This window comes from Mauremys reevesii, linkage group 1 (genome assembly GCF_016161935.1).
Source record: "Mauremys reevesii isolate NIE-2019 linkage group 1, ASM1616193v1, whole genome shotgun sequence".
NCBI lineage: Eukaryota > Metazoa > Chordata > Testudines > Geoemydidae > Mauremys > Mauremys reevesii.
This window is the reverse complement of record NC_052623.1, coordinates 225,086,376-225,097,389: the sequence shown is the minus strand read 5'-3', so window position 1 is coordinate 225,097,389 and position 11,014 is coordinate 225,086,376. Positions and strand designations below refer to the sequence as shown.

Below are 11,014 nucleotides of genomic sequence, written 5' to 3'. Positions count from 1 at the left end.
AGCTGAGTTATAATGCACAGTAAGCCCTATGATTTCAGGTGACTACTGATCTCCCTTACAATCTCACAGGGCTGTGAGGGACTAGGGTGACCAGATGTCCTGATTTTATAGGGACAGTCCTGATTTGGGGGGAGCTTTTTCTTATATAAGCACCTATTAAACCCCACCCCCTGTCCCAATTTTTTACACTTGCTATCTGGTCACCCTATGAGGGACACTTCCTGCTGGAAGAAGTTAAGAGTGATTTCCTGTGAAAGACACTTAATTTTAAACCTCTGATTGATGCTAAAGGTAAAACAACTGGCTTTTGGCCTTTCATTTTTAATACCTAGCTTTCTCTTTTCCCACCAGGGTCTCCCTTCATTGTTAGCAAGACATGCACACCGCTGAGTATCAGCAGCACACCTTCAATCTCATCCTGTGAGTCAACTAGTGCCAAATGCTTTTGCAAGAGTCCTGTGCAGCAGCCAATGACTGGCAGCCTTTACATAAGAATCCTGACTTGCCAGCCCCACACCCACATCTATTGACCTACTAGCCTGAAGCACCAGCCAATCATCGCCAGACAGCAGGGCTGCAAAAGGAGCCAGCAAGAAGTTCTGAAAAAGCAGCCAATCAGTATTTAACAGGACCTTGGGTCTCCATATGCAAAACACTGGGGTGGGGAGATAGAGTCTCCTCACCAGCCCTGCATGCCCTTTGAGTAGGGGGCAGGGGCTGGACCAGATCCCTTTGTACCTGCCAGGGGCGGCTCTAGGAATTCCACCGCCCCAAGCAGGGCGGCGTGCTGCGGGGCGCGCTCTGGCGGTCACCGGTCCCGCGATTCCGGGGGACCTCTTGCAGATGTGCCTGCGGAGGGTCCGCTGGTCCCGCGGCTCTGGTGGAGCATCCGTAGGCATGCCTGCGGGAGGTCCACCGGAGCCACGGGACCAGCGGACCCTCCGCAGTCATGCCAGCAGGAGGTCCACCGGAGCCGCCTGCCGCCCTCCCGGCAAAATGCAGCCCCAAGCGCACGCTTGGCGCGCTGGGGTGTGGAGCCGGCCCTGGTACCTGCAGTTGGAGATGTTTCTGTGCCTTCCACCTCGGTGATCAGGACAATCCAACAGTATATATGTTCACAGTGTTGTTGCAGCCATGTTGGTCCCAGGATATGATGTGGACGAGGTAATCTCTTTTATTGGACCAATTTATGTTCGTAGAAGGGACAAGCTTTCAGGCTACACAGAGTTCTGTGAGCTGAAGAAGAGCTTTGTGTAGCTCAAAAGCTCGTCTCTCTCACCAACAGAAGTTGGGTTCAGTAAAAGAGATTACCTCGTCTCCTTGTCTCAATCATATCTATTGCACCTTGAGAAACCACCAGTATCAAGTCAAAGCAATGAACTGTTTGCATCAGGAATTCACAAGCAGATCATTTTTATATGGATTTGTATTTCAGAGAGAATTTTTCCTGCTATTTTATTACTGGAGTTTATTTGTCTGTCACTGGATTTCTTGGTTTTATTTTCTGTATTATTTCTGGTCATTAAGAAACACAAAATGTTCCTGCAGACGAAGCGCGGCTGTTAGTGCTTATATTTTACCAACGGGTTAATGTGTCGTTTGCCTCCATCCCAATGTAATCCTGTCCCGTGTAGGCCTGCAAGAGGCACCACAGCAAACAGTGTAAGAATTGTAAAGACCTCAGTGCTACTGCAGCCTCATGCTTTCTGAGGAGGAGGCACAGAAGGGAATGGTGCAGGAATAGAGGCGGTGGGCAGCTCCTAGCTACCTGCTCCCAGCCTTTCTCAACAGGAAGGGAAGGTATAGGAGTGCTGGCTGTTGTGGGAGCGTCCAGTTATTCCACTCCCAGCCTCTTGCTGTTGGCAACGGGAAAAGACTGCTGACTGGGAGTCGATGGGAGCACCAACCTACGTGATTCCCAGCCATTCTGGGCAGGGGACACTGTCTGGCACTGCCACTGTGTAACATGGAAAAATCACTTGCTCTTCTGGGTCTGCAAACAGCAATAGCAGGAAGTACAAAGCTTTGGCTGAAAAATGAGGGGGGGGGGGTTCCAGCGGCTAGTCCTCTCTCCCCTCCTCTGCCCCAGTGATTTATGGTTGTGGCATTCCTGGGGCTGTGTGGGAGAGGGAGCCACACCAAGCTCTCTAAGCTGCAGACCGAGGTCGATAATGTATCATCGTATGTTGAGCAAATGACCCTGGAAACCAGCAACACCCCAGGCAGGAGGGGAGGGCAGATGCAGCACCCAGAGCTGGGGAGCTCTGGAATGTCTGGAGCCAGCAAATGACCGATTTAGAAAGGGTGGGAGAGACTCCCCTCCTCGCCAAATAAATCACTGCTCTCCTCTGTCAGGGAGTAAAGCCTCCCTACTGCTTTGCTGGAGGAGTTCTCCCCAGTGCACAGGCCATAAAGGCCCCAAGGCCAGATGGCAGGTGCCCTCTGTGTGGCCACAGCAACCTCTGTGTTCAGGAGGGAAGGCGGGTGCTTGTGAATGGATCTGGTCCCAGGTTGCCTTCACTGGGAAGGGGGCATAGAAAGAGAACAGGCTGGCAAATACCTTTGTGCCTGTATAAAGAAAGTCTCCTGTGTCCCTGCCCTGTCCTTCATCACTTGGGAAAACGCCCCTCCCTCCAGGACAGCCAAAGAGGTTAGAAATGGGGAAGACTTCTCAGGTCACTCATCCATTTCCTTTCCCCACTCCCTCCCGTGCTCCTCCCACTAGCCCCCAGCCCCTCCGCTGCTAGGGCAAGATTGTTCTCTGCAGTCTAATCTCCAGGGCGTTGAGTAGTTACCATCCCTTCGCTCTGAGCAATGCCAGCTCTCATGAACAGGAACTGAAAGAGATAAAGTGTCTCCGTTAAGAGAGAAAAAGACCATCCCACAGACCAGGAGGCTAGAAGAAAGGGAGAGGAAGCCATGACTTCTTCCACAGAGACTGGTATGTGTGTAGGCGAAAGAATGTGTGTGTGCGTCTCTCTGTGTGTGTACCTGAGTTGTGTGATTGTTTGAGGTGAATGATTGTGTATATGTGTGCATGTTGTATGTTTGCATGTGTTCGTGAGCACTTGTGATCATGCAGGGATGTGTAGGAGTGGATGTTTGGATGTGGGGTTCTTTGTATAATGCATATGTTTTTATCGGTGTGTATTTTTATCTCTGTGTATGTATTTCTGGGTGCAGGGGCGTATGTGTCTGTGCTTGCATGACAAGGTATAAAATGTGTGGTAATATTTGTCCCTAAAGGATGCAAATTATTGAAAATACAAGTCTCAAGGGGAGAGTGGCAGAGTGGCTGACTCAGGGGAACTGAGATTGGAATACTGCTGACATCGTCTCTGGGTTATGAAATACAAGCCAGCCCCAGATAGTAGCAGGGGGTGGCAGGGTTACCAGCTGATCCAAGAGAGTCAAGGAATGGGATAGGAGGCCTGTCTGGAGCACTGGGCCTGAGCCAGCACCAGGTGAGGAAGACTGGATGGCCCAGGTATTGGGGGCTGGGATACGGAGCCTTTCATTCCTAGGGCATTGCTTCTGATCCAGGCCCAGGCTGGTTATAACCATGTCATGGCTACGTGGCAGCCAGTGTTGAATGAAAAGTATTTATTTTTGTATTCCTGTAAGAGAGTGAACATAGTTCTATGTCTGTGAATTAGCCGGTCCAGCTCCTAGCAGTCATGTACCCACAGCACTGGGAGCACTGCTATTAAGTGTCCCTCTTGCAAGTAGGGTAGGGAAAACTGACGTTGCTCTGGGACAAAAAGAGTTAAAATCTGACACACCAAGAGCTTTTCTAAACTCCCTTTGAACTTTATCTAATCCCCTTGCAAAGGCGCCAAGATGTTTTCTCCCAGGCCTGGGAACCAAGGTCACTAGGTCTATATTTTCATTCTTTCAGCTATCGCCTTCAAGGTTCCTACGAACCAAACTAGTTGCCCAAGAGCAGGATGGCAGCTCCATTCCGGGAGCTCAGGGGTGCATGAGAGGTTCTGGAGACAGGGACTCAAAGAAAAATCACAGACAGGAGAGACTGAGAGCATGGGGAGGAGGAGCCGTGTCAGTAACATGGGGCAATTTGGCAGGATCTAACATCACAAAGAACAAATATTTCCCTAATGTTTTCCAGGCTGAGCCCTTCCAAAATGTTGCACAAGCTGATGCAAAGGACCTGATTCTCCTCTTATACCACTCTAAATGAGGAGCGACTCCACTGAAACAGAGTTGCACTGATGTACAAACGGTGTCAGAGGAGAACCTCTGGGGCGGAGCATGGCCACTGTTTAGCTGAGCACAGCAACACCACACAGCTGACTGCGAGTGAAGAAAAATCTAGTAGCCAGCTGAAACTAAAGGGAGAATTGTTGGGAGGCAAAGTGCAGTAACACAAATGAAAATGTACCCAGGACACCAGGGTTAACACTCCTACAAATAGTGTCAAGGGATTCTAACCACCCCATCCTTGGTTTTATATCTCATCTAGAGACATCCCCAGCACCACACTAGGGTTACAGGGTAGTGGTGACTCAGAGGAGAGAGCATTCCCTACTGAACCAGCCACCCCACTCCATGCAGCACAGCGCCCCCTAGTGCTATGCTAGGGTCAGTGCTGACTCAGAGGGAAGAGCACCCTCTACTGAGCCACGTACCCCACTGCTGATTCTGAGAGAAGAGCACCCCTACAAAGTCACCGCTTCCTGATATATTAAAGCCATCTGTGGTAGTCTCTCATCCAATTTTCAACCCAGTTAAACTCCTTATCCAGGCGTAAGGTGCATATAACCCCCGGTGGCACTGTGCATAGCACCCCTGAGGTAAGGATAACAATACATGGCAGAAAGGTGGTGCAATTAGGAAGGAGCAGGGTCACATTTCTCTGGACTTCCACTGTAAGGAATAGGTGGGTGTGAATGGTCACTGATTTGCTAAGATGCTGTCCTGGATCCCTGGGTGAGAACTGGGATCCCAAAAATCACCTCCACCCCCAACCCACCTTGTATTTGCACCAGCTCATAGGTGACTCTCCGTTCTCTCTTCCAGTAGATCATCCATCCAGAAGTGCTAGCCACAGGTAAGAATGACAGCTCTAGTCTGGTACATGACTGGTGCCACAGAGAATTTAAACCCTTAAACTTCTGCTATCTCAAAAGCATCTTGCTATTTTCCTTTCCTTTCTCCTCTCGCTGTCTTTTTCATAACAATCTAGGTCCTGGTGCAGTATGCTGCAGCCATGGTGCCTTGCCTTATAGACAGAATTCTCGCCTTCCTTTACGATAAAGCTGCAGCTCAGGCTGAACGCCTGGTCCCAGAAGTCCCAGGTATCATATATCCCAGGGGGCATTAGAGACAGGACCTGGGGACACACAGTCATACAGGCAGCTTGTCTGACAGCAAAGAGGCGGTACTAAGACCATACAAACTGTCCCTTTCCCATCCTCACCCCCTGTCTCTGTCTCTTTTGCTACATGGGAGTCATTAAAGATGCCAGTGATGGAATGTGGGTTTCAGGTGGAAGATCCAGCCAAAGGAATTTAGGGCGATCTTTGACCCCAGCGCATTTCCCAAGGTGACCTACCTACTCTATGAAATTAAGTGGGGCAACAGCACGAAGTTCTGGAGGAAGTGGTGCCCGAACACCCCCACCCAGCATGCCGAAATCAACTGCCTGGAAAATGACTTCAAGGCGATACACCACAGGCCTTCAGTGCGCTGCTCCATCATCTGGTTCCTGTCCTGGAGCCCCTGTGGGCTGTGTTGCAGACTGATCATTCACTTCCTACGGGCCCATCCCAAAGTGACCCTGCAAATCTACATAGGGCGGCTCTTCAGGCACAGAGATGAACGGAACCGGCAAGGCCTCAGGGACCTGGTGAGCAGTGGAGTGAACGTTTACATCATGAGCCTCCCAGGTAACACTTCCCAAGGTTACAGGTACCTCAGTTCTGGACACTGGGGAATGGGACATGAAGCCTTTCACTTCTAGGCCACTGGTGCCAGTTAGGTCCCAGGCTAGTAGTGAGTGAAAGTCATTCCGGTTTGATGGCCATGTGAAATGAGCTGGTGAGGGTCAATCCACAATCAGACACTGTTATATTGGCCAAACAGTGATTCATTTCTAGGGAAATGCAGTGGGGGTGGAGGTCAATGGGTTGGTTCAAATATTTCCACATGCTATTCCCTGCAGAGAGAGTGGAGTTTTAACAACTTATCTTACCCCCAGCTTTTTCTTTGTCTCCCCCCATCTCCCCCTGCTGGTTCTGCCTGTTCCCTTCCTAGAGGGTGGGGAAGCTCTTGGAGAGAACTATTCCCCCCATAAGGCTACCTGGAGTCAGATAGATCCCCAGCCATTACAGGTACAAGAGCCACCCTTGTGAGGCATACTCTTAGGGTACAATGCTGTAGGCTATATCGTTTATGTCTCAAACCAACCCCATTAGGAGCTCGGTGGCAGCTCCACACTGTCCAAGTTTCAGGAAGTCTTTGGTATATAGGTGTCCCTTCCACCTTTGAGCATGTGGGCATGCCTTTATGTTGTGGTTCTTAGAGCCATTTTCTCCTCCCTGGTTCACTGTGTCCTGAGCAATAATGAGGACATCCCCTTCAGCCTGAGATTGGAGCTGCACGCAGGGCAGGCATCTCCAGGTGCCAGTGTAATGCCAACAAACCATGATCATCGGCAGGCAGGACTGAACCTGGAGCCTAGTTGCACGAGCTAGCTGTTAGCTAAGTGCACTGGCTGTTAGCTAAGGCTGTAGAGCAGACTCATTTAACTCTCTTTCTAAGTGGTCTTGGTGCCAGTAGATGGGACAGAACACCACACTCAGGAGCTGTGTGGGTGACGCCAGCAGTTCAAGTGTCACCTCTATCAAGGCCAGGGCTGGCTCTAACTTTTTTGCTGCCCCAAGCAAAAAAGAAGAGCACCGCTCGGCCGCACCCCCCCCGCCGCGAGCACCACGCTGCCAAAACTCCGCCCCCCGAGTGCCATGCTGCCAGAAACCCTGCCCCCTCAGAGCACTGTGCTACACCAAGGCCCCGCGCCCCCGCCCCCCTCCGAGCGCCGCACTCCCCCAAGACCCTGTACCCTCTCCGCGCGCCGCACCAGCCCCCACCGCCCTGAGCACCATGCTGCCCGAAGCCCCGCCCCCTCAGAGTGCCCTGCCGCCCGAAGCCCCGCCCCCTCAGAGGGCTGCACCAAGGCCACGCCCCCAAGTGCCGCACTGTGCCCCTGCCCCCTCCGAGCACCGTGCTGCCCCAAGCCCCACCCCCTCTGAGCACCACGCCAGCCCCCACCCCCCCAAGCGCCAAGCCACCAAAACAAAAAAAAAACAAAATAAAACAAATAAACAAACAAAAAAACCCGAGCTCCGCCCTGTCCCAAGGTGCCGCCCCAAGCACGTGCCTGGTCGGCTGGGGCCTGGAGCCAGCCCTGATCAAGGCTTCTCCTCCCTTGCCTTGATCAAACTCAGGGCAGGCGATGATTGGTGTATCAGTCCCTTTGTTGTGTCCTTCACCGTGTGACTAGTAATCTTGTTATTCACTCAGCTTACAACTACTGTTGGAGAACATTTGTCGACCACCGAGTCAGAGAAGATGATATTTACTGGCCCTGCTACTTCACTCCATGGATGATATTCTATATGCTTGAATTCCAGTGTATCCTGCAGGTTGGTAGGTGCTTAATGCTGGGGTGAGGAGAGAATTGCTCCAGAGTCATATGTAGGTAAAAGGAGATGGTCCTGTGGTTGAAGCATAGAACTGATAGTCAAGAGACCAGAGCTCTCTTCCTGGCTCTTCAGAGAGGGAATTAAATTCACTCCACTGAAGTGAGGTTGCACCAGATTAGACCAGGAGGGTGGAATTTAGCCTAAGGAGGACTATGTCCCATCACTAGGAGATTTCATGTCTCTTCATCGACATCTCCTCTGGCTCTGATGACCCATTTTCATGGCTCAGCTCTAATACATGGAGAGTGCCATCTGGGTTCATAGTGCCATTGAGTATTTTGTGGATTTCCTTTCAAATTTCTTCTCAGTAACACTGTTGAAAAGTGGCCAGTGATTGCAGCTCAAGGGAGAGGTTCTTTATTGTTGCCATTTCCCTTGAAAAGCCCAAGTGACCCTATCATGATGCCATTGGACAGTTAGCTTCCAAAGTTCTTTTAATATCATTTTCTCTGTTTGTACCAGGGTCTACCTCCTTGTTTACAGATTTGGCTGAAGAATTACACTGGCTCACCTGTTTTCCAACTCGTTTTACAAGAATCTCATAGAAAAATACTCTGGCAAAGTCTCCACACAGCAAACAGTCACCAGCAGCGACTGATTTTCAGGCCTAGGCCATCAGCTGAGCACTGGTACTCATCAATGTATTTTTCTGCACCACCAGTCAGTCACAAGCAGTGACCTGTGCTCAAGCCTAGACACAAGTCAATTAACAGCCTACACCAACATACTATCCTGGAGCACCAACCATTGTTCAAGCCCGAACCATCAATCAGGCAAAGGGTTGGCCCAGTCTTGTACCTTGGTGTGTAGCTATGATTGGATGCTTGTATACAGGTAGTTATTATTATTTTTTTTAATATCTACAGTGCAAGTGAAGACTGTGATTGTAGCAAAGGTAGGCATGCCTGTGTTATCTCTAAACTGATGAGAACAGGTAACAATAGTAGTGTAGATGTGGTGACATGGCCTTCAGAGCAGGTTAGCAACCAGAGTACATACACAGGCTCCCTGGAGGATTTGTACTCTGGTTGCTAGCCCATGCTGAAGCCCATGCCATGACATCTACACTACTATTGTTACCTGTACTCCACTAGATTAAAGCTAACATGGATATGTTTTACCATGGTACAATCACACCTTCACTTGCAGTGTAGACATTCCAAAAAGTAACCACCTGTCTACAAGCATCCAGTTACAGCTACACACCCAGATACAAAACTTGGCCATCAACCAAACAACAGAATGACCAGCATCATAATTATACTGACCTGGACCATGGTCCAGTCTCATGAATAGATGACCCTAATGTCTCCAATTCAATTAACTGAAATGAGCTAGATTCTGTTTTCGTCTACATTGGTGTAAATCCTGAGTAACTACACTGAATTCAGGGCGTTACTCTAGATTTGTACCAATGCAAATGAGATCACGGGAGGAGGAATTGGTGTGTATTTCCTAAGGAGCAATCCTTGTACTAGGTACATTTAGGGAAGAGTGCTTTAGTAAATTACATTACTATAGATACAGCTCAGGAATGCCTAGTGCTTTATCAATGATCCATAATTAGCAATGATTTCAAACTGGAGATGCAAAGAGGAGATTTTAAAGTGAGTGCATTTGTGAATTGGAGTAACAGCCTCAGTTTTATACCCTGCAGAATTGCAAGTGGCTTTGGATGACATCTAAATATTAGTCTTTTAGACTATGATGAGTTCTTAGCCCTCATCTACACTAGACATTCAGCCATGCCAGGGAACTGGCCACATGCTCAGTTGACCCCTGAACCAATCACAGTCATTGCTCCAATTTGTGGGGAAGGCCAGAACTTTCATAACCAGGTTACAACTCAGACACAGTTAACTTCCCCTCTATAAGTAGGACCCAGAAGCCCAATTCTGCATACGCAAACTTGAGTAACTGTTGAAGCCAATGGGACGGTCCATCGGAGTATATTTATTTACATGGTAAGTGGTTGGAAAACGGGTCCAAATGTGAAAGAGCAACCAGGTTAGGGGCAATGGTGTTGCAGACAAAGTCCCCAGGAGTGTTGTAGTTGTAATGTAGGCGGGGCCGTCTTAGACCAGATCTTCACTTGCCAGAGATCAAGGAGGTGAAGAGCATATGACTAATGGTAATAAGAATGACACATTCCAAAAACATATTTCTCAGAGCTTTGAATGTGTGTTTTCATTGTTTAGCTGTAATTCGGTTCATATTGCTTCAGTATGATCCCTAATGATATTCCACAATTGTGATAAATGAAGGGGGCTCCCTTTTATGGACCCAGCCAGCCAAAGTTAACTGTAAAATCCCTCTTGGTAGCTGTTCTCTACTTGCTTTACCTGGAAAGTGTTAAAAAGGCTGACTGAATGCACAGGTAAAATGAAGTGAGTGGATATCTGGCCAAAAGAGCCAATGGGAAGGCTAGAGCTTTTTAAAATTGAAAGATTCCCTTTGGTCAGTCTGTGTTGTTCTCCCAGAGAGCAGGGACGGGGCTGAAACTATTCTGTAAAAAGCTTTAAGACAGGTATGAAAAATCATCAGATCATACCTAGAAACTACTTATTGAAAACCCCAGATATGTAAGTAGATCAGGAAATGTCTAGGAAAACACGATTAGGTTTATTTCTTTTATTTCTTTATGGCTTGTGTACTCCTCTGTACTAACCCCCAAATGCTTTTGTTTTACTTGTAACCATTAAGCTGGACCTCAAGAAAACCATTCTTGATGCTCAATTATTATATTTGCTCTTTTTAAATATAGCAATAGCCTAAGTTTCAGATGTATTTTCTTTTTTTGCTTTTAATAAAATGTACCTTTTTAAAGAACAGGATTGGGTTTTTGTGTCCTAAGAGGTTTGTGTGCATGTTCTTTAATTAGCAGGTAGAAACAGCTGATTTCCTTTGTTTTCTTTCTCAGATCTTACCTGGGGGAGGGAGGCGGGTGGATGAAAGGGCTTGAGGGTACCCCACAGGGAGGAATTCCCAAGTGCGCCTTCCTGGGTTCAAAGGGGTTTTTTGCATATGGGTGGTGGCAGCATCTACCCATCCAAGGTCAGAAAAAAGCTGTAACCTTGGGAGCTTAATACAAGCCTGGAGTGGCCAGTATTAATTGTTAGAATCCTTGCGGGCCCCCATCTTCTGCACTTGAAGTGCCAGAGTGGGGATCAGCCTTGACAACAAAGACCAGGAGTAATATGTGTTTGGCTCTCGAAAAGATGTGAATGCCCTGCTTTTTGATGGCTGTGCTTTGGTTACTGTTGTCTTAAGTCAGGAAGCCATTTGCAGTTAAC

The 11,014-nt window shown here is 48.6% G+C and overlaps 1 protein-coding gene across 3 annotated transcripts; it reads left to right on the top strand.

Moving 5' to 3' along the window:
* The first annotated feature begins 2,362 nt into the window (after positions 1–2,362).
* On the top strand, positions 2,363–10,371 carry LOC120397411 (C->U-editing enzyme APOBEC-1-like). 3 transcript variants are annotated; one of them, XM_039523220.1, is made up of 5 exons: positions 2,363–2,941; positions 5,038–5,068; positions 5,506–5,906; positions 7,540–7,665; positions 8,184–8,400. In XM_039523220.1, the coding sequence occupies exons 1-5, from the start codon at positions 2,920–2,922 to the stop codon at positions 8,264–8,266; spliced, it is 663 nt and encodes a 220-aa protein (XP_039379154.1). In that variant the 5' UTR covers positions 2,363–2,919; the 3' UTR covers positions 8,267–8,400. The 3 variants fall into 3 exon arrangements, with proteins under 3 accessions (XP_039379154.1, XP_039379145.1, XP_039379134.1); XM_039523211.1 differs by having other exon boundaries at positions 2,369–2,941; positions 5,041–5,068; positions 7,540–7,661; positions 8,184–10,371; XM_039523200.1 differs by having other exon boundaries at positions 2,371–2,941; positions 7,540–7,661; positions 8,184–10,371.
* The last annotated feature ends 643 nt before the right edge of the window (positions 10,372–11,014 follow it).